This window comes from Acyrthosiphon pisum, chromosome A2, assembly GCF_005508785.2.
Source record: "Acyrthosiphon pisum isolate AL4f chromosome A2, pea_aphid_22Mar2018_4r6ur, whole genome shotgun sequence".
Classification (NCBI taxonomy): Eukaryota; Metazoa; Arthropoda; class Insecta; order Hemiptera; family Aphididae; genus Acyrthosiphon; species Acyrthosiphon pisum.
The window spans coordinates 74,860,740-74,886,788 of NC_042495.1; the positions used below are offsets into that span (position 1 = coordinate 74,860,740).

General features: G+C 29.6%; 1 protein-coding gene across 4 annotated transcripts; it reads right to left on the reverse strand.

The window, feature by feature from the left end:
* Nucleotides 1-1,289: 1,289 nt before the first annotated feature.
* On the reverse strand, nt 1,290-25,387 carry LOC100165400 (myb-like protein I). Of its 4 annotated transcripts, none has more exons than XM_001945699.5 (3): nt 24,962-25,387; nt 3,124-3,430; nt 1,290-2,798 (listed from the first exon to the last, which is right to left on the reverse strand). In XM_001945699.5, exons 1-3 carry the CDS (start codon nt 25,126-25,128, stop codon nt 2,460-2,462), a joined length of 813 nt encoding a protein of 270 aa, XP_001945734.1. In that variant the 5' UTR covers nt 25,129-25,387; the 3' UTR covers nt 1,290-2,459. The 4 variants fall into 4 exon arrangements, with proteins under 4 accessions (XP_001945734.1, XP_008183107.1, XP_008183108.1 ...); XM_008184885.3 differs by lacking the exon at nt 24,962-25,387 and adding an exon at nt 21,968-22,202; XM_008184886.3 differs by lacking the exon at nt 24,962-25,387 and adding an exon at nt 12,881-13,608.
* Nucleotides 25,388-26,049: the final 662 nt, after the last annotated feature.

The following is a 26,049-nucleotide window of genomic DNA, read 5'->3' on the forward strand; positions in this document are numbered from 1 at the left end:
ATAATTGTTTAAATAATTATTGGAAATAAGCCAACAAAAAAGCAAAAATGGTTGAAAAAAAATATGTAGAATATTTATTTTAACTATTAGGTATTTCTCCAGTAATTTATTGAATACAATAAAAAATAAACAATATAATATATACACAAATATTGATAATAATATATATATTATATAACTATTAGTTTAAATAGCCAAAATGGATTTAAATGTGAAACATTTATAACACAGGTTCTGAAACTTATTTTATCTACCGCTTACTTTGAGAATCAAACATTTTCTAAATCCCCAACATTATAAAACAGTAGTTATTGCTATTATGATATTTAAACATGCCATAGTATCCAATGCTTGAACTTTAGAAAGGGGATGCAAAAGTTTTTATAATATGTGTGTACCTGTATATTGAAATATCTCATTTATTTGGATATAATTAGAAGGCTAAGGGATTTTTTTTTTTTTTTTTTTTTCTATATTTGTTCATTGTAACGACCTCAAGGTCTTTGACAATGCTTATCACAAGTGGGTAGTAGGGAGATCATGTGATCTATTTATCTATGTATATATCACTATATGCATGATACTACCCCCCTTCTCCAAGAGGAGACATGTGCGGTCTTCACTCCCAGTGGAGTGGGACCTAGTTGGAAACCGGATGACGCAATCGGACGACAGCACGGGAAAATGGTGACTGCGTAGAATCACACACATTTTTTTTGCACTTTGCTATGAATCGAACCGATGACTGTGTGAGTCGTAATCAACTGCGTGACCACTGCGCCACTCCGGCCCCGCTAAGGGATAATCATATATATTTTCTACAAAGAAAAGGGACTCTTTCCCCCTGTGTCACCCCTTAATTCAAGCACTGATATCCTATACCGGGTTATTCTTTTATCATTGAACACTCATTATTTCAAAAAGTGTAAATTTTTTTGAAAATATTTTTTAACATAGTTTCAAGTCGCTTAAAAAACAACATTTTTCTTAAAAAATTATATTTTTAAATATTTTTTATCCTTATAATTTTTTTAAGTTTTTTAATTTTTTGTATGACAGCATGTAGTTTTAATTTCATATTCCAAAGCAGAATATTTTTCTTAGTATTTTGATACATGAAAATCGAATTTGGGGCGAGTAGTTTATGAGGTATAAAATATATTCAAAGTTTAGATGAGCGGAGAAGTGGACAAACATTTCACGGGGTAACCCCGTACCACTCCACTCCAACCATAACAGCTATCATATAAGTTAAACAGTCGTTTTAAAAATAAATAGTAAATTAAAAATTGTTTAATATTACACAATAGTATTATGTATTTCAAATTTCAATATATTGATACAAATTGCAAAGTAATAATAATACTAATATTAAAAAATAAAAATAAAAGAAGAGATTCTTGAATTTATACCACTTATTTAAAAAATAGAAAATTATAATGATAAACTCTAAAAAAATATACAGAACATAAATAAAAGTGTATAAAGTTAAATATTATACAAAAAAATCTTTTTATTTACACAATTTTAAGGTAAGCTTTATTTGGACACTCAACATATTATCACAATTCAGTCCAAATTGTTTACAAAATTGATTTATTATAGTATTAACAAATTTTAAACCTTAATGTTCATAAAGTACTCACATAAATTATAAATATTAAAATATTGTCTGAATAGTGAATACAAATATGTTTTATGCTAGGTATTATACATTATTAATATAAATTAAATAAAAAGAACGCACAGAATACATAATATTATCATTAGAATAAACAGGGACATAGTACAATACTACAATGTCACATAGCTTATAGATTGTTGCTCAATGGTTATAAATTGTAATGTACTATATGTAAGCTCCACAAGCAGGAGAAAATTAAATTAAGTATTGATTTGTATCATTCTAACACTTTTTATATACATGGTGGACACAAGGTTTTCTACACGAACAAACAGGAAGATATGATGATCCTTAAAGTATATTTATATGTATAAAAAGTACAAAAAAAAAAAATGGCACAATTGTTAATTTAAGGTATATTGTACTTCTTAAGGCAAAGAGTTTCGACACGATAATAATGAATGACCAAAAGGATTTATGTAAGTAATATTAAATTATCGATAATTGTTGAAAATAATTAGTTCTTCCTATTGGAAGTAACAAAAAAAAATTATTCCTCAGAATGGAACTTAAACACAATATTACTAGTAGTTATAGTAGTTTAAAAAATTACATTTTTCAAAATATAATTTATAATTTTTTATATAATGGAATCTATGTATTACATAGATTAATTAATAAGTTCTTTTAAAAATCACAGATTTAATAGAACTTTTAAATGTAATTAAGCAGTGTATTTTGCTGTATTTTTAATTTAATAATTGTAATGTAATGTATAGTTATAGTTACTCAATTATAACTAACAAAAATAATCTGTAAGGGATAGAATGTTTCCTTACATTATTGAACATTCGCAGCATTGCATGGTAAAATATAAACATTCCATGCCACAACTAGTTTTATCAATATCGTCATCAACAGGGTGTTCCTTAACAATACCATTGGAAGGTTTGCTTCCAGCACCACCAGATTTTCCATCACCGTTACTCATGTTGACGGGTCCATCAGAATCGTCCTTGGCGATCATTGGTTGATGAAACTCAGCTAGTTCAATTACCGATTCCTCACTGTCGCGTTTTGCAGAATCTGCACTATTCAGACTATCGACTGAAGAATTGTCACCACCATTGGTCATTAATGTTTGATTTGTAACACTAATGTTGGCCTTTCGGAACTGTAAAAAAAAACATATTACAATCATATTTTTATATCAAGCAAATTGAATCTTTCCAGTCATTAATTCAATCAGAGCAGAATTTTAGTTAACTAATTATTTAATTAATGCACGTGGATTATATCAGTTAATAAATAATTTTGGTGTTCTTCCATATATAATGGTATATATGGCTAATACGTTTTTTTAATTTAATATATACATTTTTTAAAAATGCTGTTTTTTAATTTTCTCGCGGTAAGACAATTTGATTTATTTTTATTTTTAGTGATGTTTTTATAATAATGATAACAAACAAAATAAAAAAAATTATTATTATACTGACCAGTTCGTTGTTTATCGGACCATTGCTGGTGGTCGGGGCTTCTGTGATCACTTCAGACGATCCGTCCGTGTTTGCCTGGGTGCCTCGGTCCATGGTCTGCGGCCGGTTGTTGACGTTTTCCAAAAGCAAACGACCTGGCCGTGGATTCTGCCTGGAATGGAGCACAGACGCTATGAGTGGATCCGACGGTGGCTGAACGTTATGATGAAGTTGAGACACTGCTGCGGCAGCGACGGCGGCGGCGGTGATGGCTGTATTCGTAGTGGTGGTGGACGACGACGACGACCTTTTCTCCGACTCGATCAACCTGTAGACGCATAACCATTAGAACAATTTATTAAAGATAATCCTGACGGTAGTTGGCTACGCGTAAATCGTACTTAAACGTCATAATATTATTGTTTTTATTATTATTGTGTTTCTCATCGTGATCTTTCCACAACAGATATATCAACAGGTGCAAACACATGAGCTGCAAATCGTACAACAACGGTACGTCATCCATGGTAATTGGTAGGTATTATAACAAAATTACGTTCAATTACAATTTATAACGATGTGTTACCAGGGGTCTGTTAGTACTACTACCTACATAAGAATAACTTTACGACTGTACGTTAAATAGAACTGCTAACGCTAAGCACTAAATCATATTTTAAAATGTTATGTGACGGTTTGCGCATGGTTTTCGTTTTCCCCTCCGAACCTCCGATAATTCTGCTGATATCTATAACAGTGTAAAGTATTATATTTAATTTATTATGCCTGCGAAGGAACCGACTACCCAAGTACCGCCACCGAATCCCTACGCCACACGATCTCGAGTTACACAGATTGTGCATTACACTGGTCGAGTGTTGTTCTTCGTTGAGAAACATTCACATGCAAAATTAAAGAAAACAGTTTGTCGATTAAGCGAATTATTATAACACGTGGAGAAATCGGGGAATCGTCAATCGACAGACGATTCCACAATTTATAGAATATATTATAATGACCGATATTATATTATTATAGTGATTAATGTTTATAATATTATACAATCAATACTATTATTGATGGTTGGGCCCATTAATAATATAACTAATGAATACATTTGTTTCATTTTTCCCCCACCGTTGGCTCTTGTATTATATAACAATAAAAATAATTCATAATAGGTATATTTTAAAATATTGAATGTGTATATCCGTGTAAAGGTTTATTTTTATATATCAGAAATCTTATCAGTCGACCTCCGTTAGCTATAGTACATCGATCCTGTTGTACTGTGTAACTGTGCACGTAAACAGAGTAATCAACAAGTCAACCCTGAACAGTGAAAAACTGAAAATTATCTAAAGTGTCAGTGTGACATGCGGTCGGTGCTCAATGTACGTATAGGACCTGCCTGTTCAATTCTTACCCAGGGTGTTTTCGAGAGGAAAACCCCACCACCCCCCAAATCTCTGTGGCTACAGGCATGTTTCTTTTTTTTAGTTTCCATACATTGATACAATAAATTGTGAATATTATGACTGGGGACTTTATGAGAATTATTAATTAATAGTAACAACGTATTTTGAAAACTGAGCTTATGTCTTTTTTAGATTTTTTGGTAACAGAATTAACTACTTATGTGGAATCTTGTTTTAAATTTTCAATTCTTAGATATAAAAGTTAAACATTTTATAAATTTTTAACTACCAAATAATTATTCAATTTTAAATTTGATAATTTTTGTCAAAATTCGATCTTTAAATCCTTATAAAAAAAAATTGTGCCTATGTATTTTTAATATTTTTCAACTGCTATTGTAACAATATATCAGGAGCTTTATATTAATTTTTTACACTTTTTGGCCCAACAGATAAAACTTTATTGATATTTATAGAAAAAAAAACTAAAAAAATTTAAAACTGACAATGTCCGTAAATAGCTCAAAATAAGTCAAAATATTTGAAAAATGTTATGGTATATAGAAAATGCTAATATAAACATTCACTTAAAATTGTATGTCCCTGCGGTCATTTGTTTTAGAGTTGTGCCAAAAACCAAAATCGATTTTCTCGAAAACAGATTTTGCGTAAAAATGTCCGGTTTTCCATAATTTTTCTTTTGACCCCCCAAAGTACAAACTAGATTCACTTTCCTATTAGAAAAGGTACTGTTGAAGAAAATCCCAAGCACTTTTACTGTCCTAAAAGGTGATGACAGACACAAAAAAAAAAATAACACACATCATTGTACAATCAATACATTCGTTCCACTCAGAATCTAAAATTATTAGATATCTAGGTTATATTTTTTTTAGTTTAAAACAAGTTTGAAAAAAATTGAATGTATTAAGTTATGATAATGGTATAAACTTTTTAATAATACATTAATACTATGGAATTTTGATTTTCTCGCAGATGCAGTTAACAAATTAAAAATAATCTACTGGGTAATTATCTACTGATAAACGTTTTTGTTTTGTGTACACCTCTACGATCTGTGCAATGTGAAATGACAATTATTTAACGATTGTTATTGCACCGTTAATATTTATATTGTACAATTATTTTAATTATATTTTAATAATATTGTACTTATCTAGATTTTTAAATTTAAACAAATTTATAAAATTTACGTTTAGGTATTTGAGTTGTCTGTGTTTTTTAGAATATATATTGGATTTTGTTGATGCATACTTCAATGTTTTTTTTAGGAATTAAACCTTGTTATGACTAAATAATATACAATATTTAAACAAACAGAATTTTCAATTATATATACATAATTAAAAAAGCGGGCAAGCGGATTTCGCTCTGCTGTACAGTACTTGAATTCAATGATGTAATATCATTGTATAAGAAAAACGATTCTGAGTGGAGACGGTTTGTCAGTCTGGATTTCTTATATCATTATTATTTATTATGGCTAAGAATTTGAATTAATAGTATAATATTATAATTTGTTATTCGTTTCGATGGTGATAAACAAAGAGTTGGAAAATAAAATCCCATTTTTAGCGGTAGCATTAAAGAACTATTGAGAAAATCGAAAAATCACCTCTCTAAAGTACTATCTTGATTGAATTTTCCAAAAGATAAGATACTATATGTTGAAATCAAAGCACTCTTTCTGGTAGAAATTTTGTATACAGGATAAAAAATAAAAAATAAACATAATTTGCCCCGCTCAGAATCTAAAATCAAGGAACCCGCTTTGCTGTATACTTTAGCATATTTTGAGTTTACTTATCTCGTCATTGAGTCTTTACTCCTAAACATGACACAACATAAGTTTTTTGAAACTCATATAGGTTATAGGTACACAATACCAATACATTCATCGATACATACATGAGTACATGACATAATCTTAGGCACATTGTGCGTATTCACTATTATCAGACTAAACGTACTTAGAAGATTGTGTAGTCGTATTACCGCAGGCAATTTCATGAAATTGTAATATTGAAGGCACCGGCGTCATAGCAATGAATAGGTATAATGTTTGAAAACACAAATTGAGATATTATCTATAATTAATTAATTAATTACTTTAATTAGCAATTTAAAATATACGTTATGATATTATTTTATAATCATTGCTGGTTGCTAACGTAGATTAATAAAATACAACTATTATACCTGCATTTATATTTTATCCCCATAACGATGTGTAAGCTTTAGATAACATATTATATTATTATAAATAGACCTACTGCATAATTATCGGTAGATTATCTAGTGTGTGGTTACCTAGTTACTTACCCGAGTAAAGGCGGGTTTTCAGTTTCCACTATACACGTTGGCGTAAATCCTTCACTGCGATAGGTTGGTTAGGTTAGTTCACTACACGATTAACCACGACACCGTGTTAGTGGGCATAGCGGAACATTTTTCGTGTATATGGCACACGTGAAACCCGCCTTAAAATAAGTGACAGTTTCACGTTTAGGCGGTACCTATCACAACTATTTATATCGTGTTAAATAGTACCGAGCTCGGACGAACTCCCAACATTTGCCGGTAGATCATGGTCAGTAAATGATACCGGCATGAACGGCTTGAATCAAAATTCAAAATACGATAAAAGTAACATGACCACGAATCACAATTTATTTAAGATAGTACTAATAATTCGTTCACAAGACACGTCAGAATATCAGATGAAGTTTCTATGGTACCGCCTTTATAGTAGTATGACAATTATTTCGTATCGGTATGCCAACAGATTAGTCTACACTAAGTATGTTAAAAGGATGTCAGCAAAGCAGTGCCGCAACTACACCAATTTGGGCCCGTGTGTAAATAAAATGAATGGCCCCCTCTCACTCTTGAAAATTGAAAAATTAATTTTTCCTAATTTGAAAACATACTTTGGAATTTTGAGTTTTTACTCATACAAAATAAGGTTAACATAATTGAAACACGTATAGGTACCTATATGTATTTAAAAATAAATAAATGTAATAATTTGTAGCCTTTTTTTATTCATTTTAAATATAAATAATTACCTATTAAATAACAAATAAATTGAATATACCATACATTAACAGTCAACTCAAAAATAAATACTGAAAAATTCATTTTTCTTGCCTTTTTGTTTGCAAAATTGTCAATTATATTTTCTATTTTAATATCATTTGTTTGTTGTCTTTCAATATTGAGCAAAGCTATACTTAAAAGTCTTATTTTTAATCTTAGTTTAATCTATATTTTTAGTCTTATTTTTCTATTTTTAATTTCGGTTATACAACTTATACAGGCTGCAAAAGAAACGTTGATGCATGATAATGTTGTATTGTTGTGTACAAAACAAAACCGATCTATTGTTCAATCTTGTTCAATCTTTATTAATAACTATTATTACAACAAAATGGTTTTATTTTTTTCTTTCTATATAATATTTTAAAATTTTTATCTTTGGACCCCCCATTATGGGTTTGGGCCCTGAGCCCGTGTGTTTGACACACGCAACACACCTGGTTATTGCGGCACTGCAGCAAAGTATTTGTTATCTCTCTCTGACTCACGCGCAACATGGCAAATTTTACGTTCACAATAATGATTACACCCACATTAATTTCTCAAATTAGAGTAAAATGACCTCTTATAAAATTTAAAGGTAAGATTATTATCTATGGCATATAATAGGCATTTCATTAAATTTTAATTTTAAAGCGAGTTAGGAGTATTTTAAGATGTACAAATAATTTACAATTTTAAAATACTTATAACTCACTTTAAATTTAAAATACAATAAGACACCTATGATATACCCTAGATAATAATATTACCTTTAAATTTTATAAGAGGTCATTTTATTCTAATTTGAAAAATAAATATTATCATATTCATTATTGTGAACGTACCTAAATGTTGCTATGTTGCACGTAGGTCAGAGAGAGAAAACAAATAGTGCGCTATCGTCCTATAAAGGAGTGCTGTATAGGCAATACATTTATAGGTGTGCATAATATGTTGGACTGTGATAACTACAGATATTATTATATAAAAGTAAATAAACGTTAGAGTGACTCCACGAGAACGCGACCACGTATAATTTACAGGTTTTGTAGAGTTTTAGTCCTACCGCATACAGAGGATCATATAAAAATACAAATTTTATCAAATGTAACATGATAAAAATATTTTACTTATATTTTAACTATTAATACAAATAGAGATTTGAAACTGTAGAATTTTTTTTAGTCTTGTTCAAATGAAAGAGTTCAAATCATAGATTCTCAGTTAAAAAGCTCAACAAATTATCTTAAAAAATACTTCACAATTTTTTCTTACAGTGATTAAAAACTATCAAAAATACACACATCATATATTTTTATAAGCGTTTGAAGTTAAAAGAACTTTAAAAAAATTATAAAAATGAACAAAATATTTTTAAGTTATTTAATAGTTTATAAAGATTTTATATTTTTACTAAGGCTTGAAAATGTAATAGAATGTTTTTTGTATAAGTTCTAATTACTGGAAATAAAAAAGAATAACGTTAAGCCACATTAATTTTTAATGAGCGTTTGAAAATAAAATTGTTATGTAGTAAATTTGATATTTATACGAAAAAATAAAAATATTAGTTATTTTATTGTTGTTCAAAATATATAAATCATAGAGACTTGAAACTACATTACGTATGTATATTAATGATATTTTCAAAATATTTAGACAATTTTCAACTTTAAAGCTATTTATACCACTGATACCGTCTTACGGTATACGTCGGTATTGTAGATTTAACTATAATTTACAATATATATTCTATGCGATGTTTTCGTAAAAATTAATTTATTCTGTGTAGGTACCGTGTGGTATGTCTTTAAGTGCTTACAAACTACATAGTAAATTTACGTTCAGTAGTTTTTGTTCATATTATCGTTAGTTTTTGTTTAGAGTGAAATTTTAATAGTTTTAATATAGTGTTAACTTATAGCATATAGATAATCACATTTTCTGTAAGTGTGTAAAATATTACAATTTCGAAATTCTCATAATTCGCTTCAAAATTAAAATATCAATAAAACATTTCCAAAAAAACCACAGAAAATGTTGTTGCATTTAATTTTGATAATATAGGTATATTTAATTTAATATTTAAGCTAACAAAGCCAAAGGATAACTGCTGAACGAAAAATTGCACTTGTAAGGCGCCAAGGCAGGAACAACACATACGAGTAAGACGTCATCTTAATGGTTGTTTTTTTTAATATAACTATTTTCCTGGAATTCGTAAAAAATGAACCCATGAGTATGAGTCATGTCATATTTGAAAGATATAAAAAGTACCATTAGACATTAGGCGACGAGACGTATTTATTTTTGTAATTGCCATCGCATTAGATTGTCGAAATTAGCTTGTAGCAATACATTTGATGCGTCTACATTCTGTTAAAATCGATTACATTTAACTATTAACAATTTCTAGTTTTTGGTTTTTTTATGTTCTAATAAAATCTGCAACATACCGCAGGGACACAATTATTGATAATTGTCTACACATTTAACACATTCTTATACAGATAATAATTAAAATGTGCAACATTGAACATATTTAACAACCACAATATATAGGATCATTCGCCAAGCATTCTCACTCCCCTTTTTCTTCAATTATGTAGTTATTCAAAATCTGATTTTAAGAATTTTTAAATATTAAACATTTATACTTAAATACTTACCATATTTACAAATTTTTGAGAATTTTTGTACTACTTAAAGAGTGTGCTGTGAAAAAACAGACTTAGGTTTTTTTCAAATACTGTAAATTATTTAGTGGATAATTCATAAGAAAATATTGACTTATCAAAATCAAAATTCGTAGTAGAAGTTTCTGAGTTATTTAACTTTACGTTCTAAAGATAATATAGGTCCATGATAAAGCATTTGTAAGATATGGGGGCTATGTTGATTTGAAAATTTTAGTGGTTTATGTACATTTATCAACATAAATAATTTATAAGAATAATCTAAGTATAACGAATACTAGACACAATATAAAATATATTTTATATTTTTGTAAAGCCGCTTTTAAGGACAATTATCCTTAGCATGAACATTTTAATAACTGAGAAACAACTTAATCGAATTTTTAACTAGGTACCTACACTGTAATAAATTAACATTTACAAAAAAAATATCGAATGAATAATTTACAGTTAAAAAAGGAGATTTTCATTTAAAATAGGTACAAAAGTTTGCATCGCCTCAAAACAAAACCAAGAATTTGAAAAATGATCTTTAAAGTATATTTCAAAATTTCAAAAATTTGAATTTGAATAAATTTAAAAAAAATGGAAGTTGAGCATGCTTGGTGAATTATTTTTTATATATCTTTTATATCTGCCTTTATAATTTATATCATAGATATGTTTACCTAACAAAATATGTTTCTATATTTTATAAAAACTATAAAATAATAAAAATAAAAATTTGTTTTTATGAGGTAAGAGTTCAATGATACAATTAAATACCATTGAATATAATCTACATATTGCGAAATCGAAATACAGGTGATTTTTTTAATAGTGACAATAATTACTTGGAAACGTATAACATTTTTTTAAGAAAATGTGTAGATACACGCCAACATGTTGAATAATCCTTACATTTTTTTATCCTAAAGTTAATCATTTTTAAATCATGATTATTCCATATTTGTACAAGTAAAAGAAATAAGAATAATATATTAATAATAATAATCTATACCTATATAATACGTCAAAGATTATTTTTAAGTTTTAAAGTCGGTTATACAAATTGGATTGGATAAATGAGGTATTAAATTCTAAAATGTGTTTTTTCAAATAAAACACTTTTTAGAAAGGGAAAGAAAACTAGGTATGCATTCGTTCGGGTCAGGGTCTTAGGGATAAAATGATCATGTTTTTACTTATAATTAATTACAATATTGTTAGATTATTTATTACTGTTGTAATGTATAGTCATATCTTATAGTCCTATGTACAGATGTTTCTACAAGACCTTTGAGATGTGCATTGAATTGATCACTGATTAACATAATACATTCTAGGAACTAGAATACATCGCTAAAATAATTGCATAGTTCGTAGTTCGCACGAATTATTTGATAAAATGTAGGAATTATTTGATTATACTTTATAATTTACAGCAGTGGAATGATAAAATTTTAATTAGAGATAAATAGTTTTATAAAATAGATATTTTGAAATTCAAAATATACAGCTTAAGTATATAGCTTCTATAGCGCGATGCACTCCAAAGAGAGCAGCCGTTGACTTACTCTTCACACCTAGACCTAAATACGTATTCCAAGAACTATTCTGTAAAAAACAATTTTTAAAAGTTATTTTACAGTATAAAGGAATATCATTGTAAAGTGTAAGTATATTGTAGTAAAGATTTTGTATTTTGAGTTTTATTATACTTTATTAGTTTGTACTGTCTAAAGTAATTTTACGTAGGTAAGTTACATCTGTTAAAAAAAATTAATTGTCTTATACGTAGTATTCCTTATTTCGTTTAGTGGTAGTTGTAGTTTTTATTTTGTATAAACCGAAGTAGAATATTGTTCTGAAAATGTTTTATTTATTGCCTATTGAATTTATCGTTGTGGGCACACCCGAATCGTGTTGGTAGAGAATACAATAATGTATACCAAAATAACGTATACCTACATTGCTGCATTAAAATAATATATTACTTACAAGTTATAAGTTATAATAAATTGTCAGAAGATCAGACCTTGATTATTTCTCAATTTCAAATGTTGTACGTCATTATTACGATGACAATATTGAATACCTATTGTTTTTATTATAATTGCGTATATTAATACATACACACAATTTAGCACGGCGATCAGTACCTATACACATATATTATGATATATTTTGATACGCTGAAATAGTGCGTGAAGTGTATAATAATTTCATCGTTTACCATCGTTAACAGCCAGTCAGGGGATGGGAGGGGAGGGAGAAATAAAAGGTATTTAATACACAATAGTCAATAATTTAGAGTTACCGGTTAGCCAGTGCAGACACATATTCGTGCGCGCATAGATATCCGAAATACATAAAAATATATTGTTGTAGAAAAAAAGGGCACGGTCGGTTTTGATCGGGGAAAAATATCCATTAACACCGACTACTTGCGTCAATAACAATATAATAAACAACCCGATCCGTATTAATATACAGGCTAAATGACGCGTACAGCGATCCCCCCCCCCCCAATCAACTTGCCCGCGGTCTGTGCCCATTATACAGAAACGTCCGGCGACTTACCTCAACGGCGTCCACAACAACGACATAATGTACCACCACAACGAAATACCTGTCCTATGTGTGCGTTCAATGATAATATGATATTATACCGAAGTCGGTGGTCGTACCGCAAAAGTGCATTAAAATAAAATGTCGATAAGATTACGCGTTATGTATATAATAGTATTTGTTATACAGGACGTTAGTTATTGCATAGGACTAATAAAGTAATATAGCTTAGGAACTACATTGGCTGCAAACTGTAACGCGGCTATAACTTATATTGCTGTTATCTCACCGGGTCGGTCGGAATCTCAGGAAACGCGTTACGTACCGATTGAAAAACAAACGAAACCGGCAAGTTCAACTGATTTTGAAAATTCGGGTAAACCGCGGCGACAGATCATAGATCTACTGAAGTCTATAACTATAAAATATATGATAAAAAATGAACGTATATACAATATACATTTAGTATATAATAATGGTATAATGTATTATCATTATTTCGCAGCACCACCGGCACACTACTTTACACCGATATTATAATAATAATAGGTAGGTACAATGTTGCGCTTTTTTCGCGCCACAGGACGATAACGACGACGGTAGGTAACGAACTGAGCACACAGCGGCGGAGGAGACGTTTGGAACAAAATTAAGGCAATAAAAAGAAGAAGTAACGCGTCAGTGATTTATTATTATTTTTTATTTTGCGACAACGGAGTAGGCGTATACTACTCACGGCGGCGTCCGCGTCCGAGTAGGCGAACGTCTAAATAATATCTATATTGGCTATATTGATATATTAGACGTCGTGGTCGGTGTTAACTGTTAACTGGTAGGTACCATATAATATATATTATATTATGTATAGCAAACGACCGACCGTGATGATGATAATAATAAATAGTAATAAAAAGTACCGCCGATACTTCAACTAAAAGACGTGATTTTTTGCGGTCAGTATATTGCATAGCACAATAGGCGCACGTGGTATTTTTCGCGACGGGTTAAATTGAAAATAATCGTTTGAAAATTGCGTTGATATATAAAAAAAAAATACACACTAACGTAGACGCTAGACATATACGATATACTTCTATAGTTCTATATATTATATTATATATACATACAATAATAATATGGCGTGCACGCGCGTTATGTACAATAATAATTGCAGTACAAATATCGCGTGTACTGTAATAATAATTGTTATGACGAATTTTAAAAAGTGAGACCTGTTGTGCTTGTACACGTGTGGCAATGGACAATGGTACAACATTGACAGCAAGAGAAACTACGCTGCAATTTAACTATATGTAGTAGGTATGATGTACCTATTATACCTATATATACGACTGTTAAGATATATTTTTACCTCTATATTGGAAAGGCACATAATGCAACCATTTTTGGAACTTTGTAGTAGCTAATGAAATGATGTTAAGTTTGATATCTCATATCCTCATTGAAGGAGATAGCGCAGTCCGAAGGGTGTCCGACACAGTGGGAAATCACGGTCACGGGGCCAAATAAAGGTAGCTTGAAGGGGGATTAGCTCCACAAAAAATTAACTATTCTCCAGCTAATAAAAAAAAAATCTTAAATAAATATTTTTAATTATTTTAAGGCATATAAATAGCAGGTAACAATTTAATTTAATTACATCAAATAAGTACTATATTATGGTGTATGGTATTTCATGAAGGTTAACCTACCTAGCTACATTTTGCTGTTGTATAATTATTATTCATCGTGTTAATTACAAGCTATCCATAAGTTTTTATATCTCTATCATGTGCAGAAAATTGTTGCATTTTATGTTTATAAACTTACTTATTCAAATTTAAAAATAAAAATTGATTGTTTAATCGTTTTTTGTAAAGGTCAACATTTAAAATTACTCAAAATACTGGGCTATATAAGCACTTAAAAGTTATTACCTATTATCATTTATCACCAAGTGCATTTAAAAACGATAACCATTTGCAGAAATTAGGATTTTATGTTAACATTTAGGCAATCTAAAGGTTAAGAAGCTAGTTGGTACATAAGTATTAAGTCATAAAGAACTTTTATGTAAAAAAATTTAATGTATTATATTGTTTAGTATTGTCTTGAAACTAAATATAGGTAGTATAATAATAATAAAATATATAAGCAAAATATCTTAAGATGATGTCAGCACACTATTTGTTTTCTCTCTCTGGCTCACGCACAACATATACCAAACGAATTTACGCAGATCATTTTTTTTTGTTTTTAAATAATCTTAAATTAAAATCAGCAATTACAAAAATGATACAGAATATTACTTTTGAAGGTATTACATATCGATTTCTCTAAATATTGTCTCAAAACAATTTAAACATAATTTAAATTTATCTTTTTTAAATTTATTTTCAAAGTCAAATAAAAATAAAATAAAAAATCGATGTCAAACCCTCAAAATTATTATACTCTATAATTTTTGTAATAGTAAGTTGATTTTAATCTAAGATCACTCAAGAATCATAAATTAACGATTTTAGGTGAAAGCGTTTTATCTTTATTGCGCGTGGATCTGAGAGAGAAAACTAATATTGCGCTAACATCCTCTAATAATTAAAAACATAAATATAATATCTTAATGATAAAAAACATTACCATAATATCGCAAATGCCTCAGCTTCTGCGTATTAGAAAAAATAATTTATTCTATTACCGAAACAAAACACAGATAACTATTTAAAATACTATATAGAGGATCTCGTCCACTTTGAAACTGTCCACAATTTATTTTAGTCTTATTTAGAGATATAACTAGGTATGACGTTTTACATTCAAAGACATTAATTCCGATTTCTAGTGCCGTAAATTATAAATATTTGTATTGGTATGATTACTTACGCACGGATAATACATATTATCATATTTTATAGATAATATTTTAAAAAAATGCAATCCAATATGCGGATTTGATTACTCGTGTTGCATTACATTTTATATATAACCCAAATCTATCGGTGATCACATTATGTCGTACGTACAATAAACATACGCCTGAAGCCTATATAGAATAGGTACTAGGTAGGTTAAGAATATCAGATGTATGCACATTGAGATAGTCGTTCAGACAAACAGCATAGTTAACGAGACAAGATATTTGCTAATAATCCATTTACAAGCAGACGATTATTAATATGTAGAGTGATAACATTGTACGTCCTATAACTATAGAATTTATAATTAATCAAATTATAAATAATTTAAATTCATTATTATGATTCGCCATTTTTTTTTTTTATTATAATTATAAACTATTAAAACAAAAACCTAATTCGCATTTGTATCGTATGTAATATGGATAACTTATTTTGAAATATGTATTAGGTATGTATAAAATATAAATACTGTTACTATAAAAAAATAAAATACAATCAATTTGGTTTTGGAAACGACACTAGAAATACACTATTTTACTCGTTTATTGTTATCTTCTAATTTAGTTTCTAAGGCCTGCTTATTTAATCATCCAGTTACTTTTTCGATTGAAAAACCAGGCCTAAGAGAAACATATTTATATTTTACTAATACACTATATTACCTCACTCCGCCGGGTCAAAATTAATCTAGCGTAAGAAAAAGAAAATATACAAATTAACATTGAAATTGGCTATATTTATAGATCAAGTTCTCATGACAGTTAGTTTCTGTGACCAATGATAATGTCTGATAATAATATAGATATACAAAAAAATATTCGATTTTCGTAGGCCGAAACAAAATGTATGTATATGAGCCAACATTTAGAGGTTGAAAAGTAGCAATTAGGACTATCGTCGGAGAACCTATAGTTTATGTTTAGTATTATGTGTGTAAAATTTGGTGTCAATTAGTAAAAACAGTGGATTTGCGCATTAAAAACTCAATGCTGTAAACAGAACATTTTTTGGGGGGCATTAATTTGTTTTCTCTAATTATTGCAATTGAAAATACCTACTTATTCCTAATTAAAGTCGGAGTTTAACACTTTTGTGCGCACAAATAAAATGGTGCGGGTAGTCAACGACGGCGTTAGTGACGAGCACGAATTAAGAATTAAGATTCCTCGTGGTGGCGAGTTCCTGTGGTGACAGTGTACGGACAAAAGCTTGTCCGGGGCGACTTGCCTTCGCGTTGCACCTTGGCACCTTGCATCTTTGCGAAAGTCGACTGGGTCGCGTCGTTGTCCGCTGGTGCCCCGTGGTGGTAACTGGTAAAGAGTAGACGATACTCTACAATGCTTGTACTTGCTTTTGTAGTGTACCGTATCAATTTTAATATTATAGTGAATTGCTATATTATTAAATTTAATGGTAAGAATATTATCTAGGAAATTTCAATAAAAATCTACGATAGTATATTTTATGATAACGGCGCCAATGATAATATTCTTACCTCTAAGAAGATAATATTCCAATTATTAACTAAATATTGTAATACTGAAATTAAAATGAATTCTTGCGAACTCAAATTTGTTATAAATAGCCTACGACAGAGACAAAACATGCGGGTGGAGCTTCCTCTTAACATAATAATTTATTAGTCATATAATAATTCAAATCAGCAGGAGTAGGTAATGGGTAATGACGTATAGTGTTAGTAGTAGTAGGTAATGTAGTCATCCATCAGTCATTGAATGCGGGCCTTATTCGTTATGAGTTTATGACATTATTATCAGAATTATACCTAAAATGCGCTATTGTACAGAACATATTATTGTTATAAACATTTTAAAAAAATAAGTAGTTATATCATGTATTATATAAACTAACTTCAGTTTATTAACCTAGCATACCCACCGAGTACAGGCTACAACAGTGAAAAAGCACCTTAATTAAAATATATGGATACATAAAAAACTAAAAAAGGAGTTTTTTCACGCACTAGAATCAAAAACGCTAAAATATAGTAAATATGTTATTATCTTTAATACATATTATATAAGGAGTAAGGTGGACCAACTTCCTATACAGAATACAACTATATGCGTCCATTGACACGCCTGCACGACGGATCTATAATGTCCGTGACAAAAAAAAATCTCGCCAGTTTACCATACAAAAATCGTATACAATAATAATATATATATATTACATAGTAAAATATAATTCACATAATGTCCCGTGACTAAGCAGGTGAAAACTGTACCGCACATTTTTAACGAAAAACCTATCGGACCATAAAGAAATTCACAACGGGGCTCGCTATAGTTATATGTAGGTACTATATACAATACGTCTATACTAAAAGAACACACGTCATAATAATATAAGTAAGACCTGATGTATATAGAACGATACGACATATTATATCCTGTACATCAGACATATGGTGACACACAATGGTGGCTAAAGGAAGTTTCTCTAAATAATATGCCAAGTTTGAATTTCTACGACTCTATAAGTCCTTTTTAAGCAGCGTCTTAAACACACGACAATAGCTTTTTAGTTTCCCGTACACAGAATATAGGTAGGTACGTAATTATGGGTCCGTAAATTATTTGTAGTTAAAGTGAATCAACCGGGAGGTACGATAAAAATCAAAAAAAGACCCTTTGCTGCAGATGTTTTTTTGATGAGCCGGACTGCAAACGTATGTTTTGTTTTCTACGAGTTAATTTTATATACTAATATATAATACATATTTTTATAAATAAGGCGATCATACATTTAACAGGCTACGCTAATTTCCTTTTTTATTTTGCAATTTAAAAAAAAAAACCCAAGTATAAATTATATTATAATATCTTTTTGAATATAATATTAAGACATACCTACACTAAAATTAAAAAAAAAAAATTCTGGTTACTGTTAAGATGGTTAAGGCTTGAAAAATGAAATGGCAAGCGCCAGCTAATATTATTTTTAATTTTATAATCGGAAGCAAAGTACTTTACTACAATGTTGATGAATTACTTTTAAATATTGAACAAATATAAATTATTTTTCTATGAAGAGCATTTAAATAAGCGTTGAACTACGCGATTAGGATGTTTTTGGTATTTTTTTGTACCAGCAGCTGCTGTCCTCTTAACGTCATGAGAACCACTGAACATCTACCGAAAGACTGGTGGTTTTTTTCATCCACACTCGCCGGGTACAGTGTTAATAATCCGCCGTGATATTTTGTTTCCGTTGGAACTTGCAGCACTGCGCCTCTGCACGACACACACACACACACACACCCCAAGGTTATATAATATTATTATTATATTATTATTTACGCTGCAGCTGGGGCGAAGTTACTGTGACGCACCGCAGCCATTGATCGCGGCTTAGCCGGACCAGAGTTTTATGAATGAAACCTGCACGATTTTTTATTTAGGAACTGTGCACGACGCACCGGGTCTCAGATATTATTTTGATATAATAATATATATGGACTCGAGACGCTCGTGCATAATAATAGACGAGAATGGGCGATGAACTTCTGTGTATGTGAGCGGTTTAAATAATTAATATAAAACAGAGGTTAATAGAATGGTTTTTTGGTCAAAATAACGTCACCAACAAAAAAATAATTAATGCCCTCACATCAAACTTGACATTACAGTCCTAAAATTTTAAACTGAATAGGTACCTACACTAAGAAGCCATATACTTCCGTAAAATATTCTTTAATCGTCGTTCGTTATCATCTTATTCAAATCCACTAATTCAAAACTTATCCTATTTATAAATGCCTGTTAATCCTCGTAGGTATAGCCTAAATCGCAAGAGGATCTCTATTACAATAATGGTTAATACTTAATAAACAAATATAACAGTGTCATCAATTTGACTTCTTATATACTTTTCTGAGTTTTTTCATATCATGCTTTTATTATTTTCTTATCACTTATGCGTATTGCTTATTATCATAGACATTATTAATATTTGATATATTAGATTGTAAGCATAGATAATGGAAGAATAGATAGGCAATGCAACCTTATCACGCGGGAAATATATTTTAAGTTAAAATACACATATACATATATAACATAATATGTAAAAGTCAACTTTCGGGAATGAGAGATCGTCTTTCACTCTTCTCCACTAAAGACCGCGACCTCTTGCGTTGTACGCATTAACATGGCCAATCCATCCTTCTATTATCTATGATAGTAAATATAATGCTTATAAAATCATTTAAATTAAATGTATTATCTTTGCATGGAATTCACTATTATTTATATTTATTTTTTATATTTTATTAAATTTGTATTAGGCATATTTACCTAATTTTGAAATACAAAATGTTACGAAAAGTTTTAGACTAATACACATAATGAAATACGTATTTAGAATTTATTAACTGTTACCATAATATATGAAAAATTAAATGAACTAGTTTATCACAATAACTAAGAGTGAATCATTTGACATTTTAACCTTTAATACATGGAACATGAAAAATAATATTTGCTAAGAAACAAATTATTTCAATATTTAAATGATAAGTACGCTGCATGTAATGATAATAATTGAATAATATTAGTAATAATAATAAGTAAAATGTAGCCATGTAAGGAATGAAACTTTTCTTAACCGTATACAAGAAACAATATACGCCTATATATATTATGTAGTATTGTAATACGTAATTCAAACAGATAACATATTTTATTTTATTACATTACAAACAATTGCAGAGTTTTAAGCTTGTAATAAAAGTATAAACCTACCTAAACTAACGCTCATTTTAAATCATATATTTACCACCTTGAGTAAAGAAAAATACTAATTAAATAAATTATGACAGAATTTCTATGATTTTACTATTTTTCATAAGAATCTACCACAACAGAAAAGTTTGATTTTGAATGATTTAGGTAAAACAATTAAAAATTACGAATATAATATATATGTTGTATATATGTGAATTATAAATATTGAAAATATACGTCTTGTCAACAGCATGTTATATGTAACATAATAAATAAAAATAAAATAATAAAAAATTCTGGATACGCCACTGTGAGGAAGTACTTTTATAGATTTTTAGAACTTATAGTTTCGATTAATAAAAAATTATAAAAAATACTGTACGACCAACCAATTCATGATTAATTACTAAAAAATAAAAACTATTAGGTAAATGCTAAAATGCTTTAGTAGTAAAATATTAATTCAACAATACTTATTAACTGAATTTTTGGTAAAACCTACAGTTATAAATAACATTTTAATTGTAATTAAATTATAATACATTTACTAAAATGACAAAATTAACCAAATATTATTAGTTAAAAACTTAAAAATGCCATAATCATAGGATAGAATACAAATTAATGTTAACATAAATTACAATCATTTTATCGACTATCAATATCAGTGCATAATAATTAAATCCACCTGAACGGAAAAAAAATAATATACCAATATAAGCAGCTCCCAATATAAACAAAAAAAAAGCCAATTGGATCCGCGATTTGGAAACGAAAAATATATACAAAATCCGCATTGAGAAAAGTAGAATATAAAGATGAACCGTAGCCCGTCGAAGGTATACGTATATTAGATTATTAGCGTATAATACAGATACGACTATGTGATATCGTTTTCTTATCATATTTTGGTATGACTTTCATTGGATAACAATTATGATTGTAAATGTAAAAATGATAAGTATTCATTTTATGAATAAAAATAAATGATATCAGTATCAAAGAAAAATAAATTATAGAAAAAAATACAGCTGTTGCATTCAAAACAAAGAAAATTATTAGAATACAAAATGTATCGCATACGTTTTTACCAGTAAGTATTATGTATAAGATATTAAATTAAATTATTAAATTAATTTATTATTGTAAGCCACTGAATTATACATAAACCTAAAACACGCATAAATTAAATTTTTAAAATTAACATAAAATACTTTTTCTAGCCTTTCATGTAGAATTGTTTGTTACAGACTTGTTAGAGTCCTACGTCTATAAAAATTGGAACGAAGATATTTTTATTTTAATATTTAACGGGACTCAACTAGTATTAATTCCCTACACTTATAATAATTTATAAAATATTTATTATACTTATACGTGTCTTTTATTAACAATCCCACAAACTACAATGTACAACGTTTACTAAATATTACGTTTTTGTCCATAAATTGTAATGTATTTCCTGGTCCATAATAACAGATTCAGCATCAATCCTTTCTTTTAACTCCTCCAATAATATTTTCATCGTGTTTTCCAGTTTGTTTGTCGTATTCATGTTTATATTTACGTATCACGAAAAAAGCAAACCCTAAGAATTGAAATGTACCAAACCATAAAACAAATAAAGCTTTAGATATTTCAAAAACACTCGCCATTATTATACGCACGATGCAACTATACGGCGTTCTGTTCATGACCTTGTCATGAAGGACCCTTCCCCTATATTTAAGTTTTCCAGGGTTACCATTTATCAAAAACAAAAACCAAGTAAAAGTAATTATTCTTCAAACATACATATCGTGTTTAATTTAATATACCAATATTACCTATTTATTATTATATGTAGGGCTGGAATTTATATTATGTATTATTAAAGCAAAAATATGTACATATGTATAACATGTAATAATTTTTTTTAAATATGTAGTAAAAAATGAAACATTTTAATTTAATAAGTAATAATGTATGTTATTATTTTTAGAATATTGTTGTGTTTCCTACTTTTGTTTTAAATATATTATTTTTTTCTATAAGTAATTTAGTTTATTTTACAATGATAATGTAATTTGAAGAGTTACATATCAAAAATATAAAAGTAGGTAATTTTTTGGAATAACATCTACTATTAATGCAAAAACTAAATAGTCTTGATAAGTAGTAAAATAACTTTTCCAAACTATGTAAATAATATACCAATGTTTCGTCTTTAAATTTGTTTTGGGTTCGGTTTATACAATAATATAATATAAAATCGACTATTGTGCACTATGTCGTTTCAAAGAAATGAATTCAGTTCATTTTTAGGTACAATTCCATAGCAGGTAAACGAAAATATATCATCTTGTTTCTGATGGGAAATACTTCAAATGATTAAACCATATCCATGACCTAAATTTCATGTGTCAACCGAGATTTTTTGTGATGGGATACACCATACTTACCACAGGACAAGTTATAAGTACTTATAACAGGTTACAGTAACAGGAATATGTATTTATATTTTATATTTTGTTTACTACCCAGAAGAAATATTATTTATTATTTAATGTGGAATTTATGAATAATAATTGTTGTGACCGGGGAAACCAAAACAGATAGGTATCTGAGTATGTTGGTAATCGTTAAAAAAGACCTAAGGAAAAAAAGAACACGGAAAACAGAACAATTTAAAAAAAATTTAAATATACCTATTGATTACAAAAAAAAAAAAAATATTAATGTAAAATTATTATTACCTATTAATCACCGGGAACACTGAAAGCCTACAAAAAAGCTAATAAGTCGAATTGTCTATAATATATTCACATAAATGCTTCGTTCTCATTCCTATACACAACATTTTATAAATCATTCGACATATAGGTACTTACATAATATTATTATAATATAATAAAAAAGTTAAAAAATTAATTAATCATAATCGAAGTTGAATCGAAGTATAATATTATTCGGTGTTGAACAGAAGACAATAATTATATCATGCAGATATTTAAAATAGCGAAATAGAGATGTCAGTTGGACACACAGTTGGACGGAAAAAACCAATAAAAAGAATCTAAGACCTCGTTTGACGTAAACAATAATAACCTACACAATATATATATAATGCAAGACATAATATTATTGTTATGGATAAATAAAAAAGGATATTAGCATATTATTTTATATAATAAGTTAGTTATTACATTGGTTTATTATGAACATTAATTTAAGTAATATTATAATATAATATTATATTTGTGTATCATATTCGTATATTGTATACCATTATGTAATACCTATATTATGAAAAATATATTAGGTAGGTATACTGTGTACGAGTCGACGGCATAGTCTGTACCATCGGTGGTGTCGATGGAATGTGACAAAGGTCACGGTCGGTTGTATTATGCGCTTAAGGTACAGTCAGGATGCTATAAACAAACTCGCTGCATTCATGAATCATGTATCTACGAAAACTGTTTGGAGAGTGATATTGCAGTACGCACACGGATAATAATATTATTATTATTATCGTAATCGTGTCTTAATCCTCCTCGAAATATTCATTCTCAAATGTGGTTTCTTTATTCCTAAGACTAGTTCAGAAAAACCGGTTCTCCGTGATGTGTCTCGCAGGACGTATGGCATACACTGCGGTATAATCTGTGTGTTTACTGTTTGACCGTAAAATATAATACATAAAACCATATACCTACACAAAATCGTACGAAAAAAACTGTTTTCGGCTTACTATGCGGTCGTGGGAGTCGAATAATTTTTCCGTACGCCAACGTTGCGACTAACATCGCGCGCGCACGCGCACAATATCGCAAAAGGTAAATACCATTACCTGTACTTTACCTGCCAACTACCACTACTATTTCATCCTTCTAACCGCTTGATGAAGCACGTCACCTAAAAATGTTTTAGCGTTCTGTCCCTAGCCCCCAAAAAAACAAGTACACCGCACGACGCACGTACGTATTTGTGATAAAGTAATCTCATTTTATAATATTATTATGTATGGTGTTTTTATTTTGCTATAAAGGACATCTTATCATCAAAACAGTTCTTATCACAGCCGACAACTGGGTATCTAGTTGTTACTTGTTGTCGTTGTAGTTGTTGTATACTTGTATATGTATACAGCACGATTTAAGATACTATCTTAAATCGTGGTATACAGTTAGATTGGAGTAGGGTACGAAGTTTTAAACGAACGATAAAATGGAAATCCTAAAAGATAACATCCAGAGGATTTGAAGGGGAATAAAATGTCCACGTGAGTACTGGAAGTACGTTATCTCATCGGGCCGTATAAATAAGATACCATATTTTATGCGTTACATCATTCTGCGTGCGCGTAGCGTGCATAATTTACACGTCGTAATAAAAAAAACTTATTGTTAGCGAGCAATTATACATAATGTTATACTTATACTGACGTGTTATGATAGCCGTTCTGGTAGATAAAATGTTTCGGGTTGTTGTGGTTCTTGTTGCTGTTGTTGTTGTTGATGTAGTGCAACACTCCGTTTTTGTTCGGACTGCCGTTTTTGTTCCTGTAAGGTTCTGTTTCGAACCGGAGCACTTCCACTTTGTCGGAATACATTGCGTGACGCACTGTCGAACTTGTTGTGTAAAGTAAAATAAGCAGAATACCGTCGACGGCCGACCGGATAGCGTTCGGGGAAAACCTGTGTCCCTGAGTATGCTGGCTAAGCAGCAAATCGGAAAGAAAACAGCGGGTAAAAAAACCCCACGAAAAGTTTTTTTCAAAAAATATTAAGTCAGCGGCGGCGTACACGTTACACGGTCGCGCGCGTGGACGACAGTGACTAGTGAGTGAGATCGGCGCGGGACTGGTTTCGGTTTTCCTTTATCCGCTTCGCTCTGGCCGTCTGCCACCGCCGCCGCCGCTGCCGATCGCTCATAGGAAGGGGCGAGCCCCTCGTGGATTGTCGACGTTTGCCCGTAGGCGTATTGTAGGTATTAGGTATAGGAGGTAGGTAGGTACGAGACACCTCCATACACTGGTACAGTGGTACGCAATATAGGTAGTATTATAGCAACAATCATAACAATAACAAGAGCGTGTGTTGCTGTGTACTATTGTCTATAAATATTGTGGTATGCCGCGGTATTATAGGTCATCTGCCGACCACCGGTCGAAGATAGTTATAATTTTTCCTCAGCCACCCGTTGTTCAGTTGTTTCCACTTTAGTTTGATGTTCATTAATAAGGGTCGAAGACTTTGAAGCGGAAGAAATAAATAAAATGTTGAACTATAATCTCATTTTTTCGTTCACATATTTGAATATTTCATCCTCCTGCGAAATTTTCTTCAAACACTGTTCCTTCTGCCCCCTTATAATGTATTATATTTTTATATTCATAATTCATATAACTATTAACTTATAAGCATTATTGTACCAGGATAAATCAATAATTATCTATATAAGATACCTAACAGATAACACAATTGATCAATCCACCTTGGATGTAATCGGTCAAAATATCCAAGGACAAAAT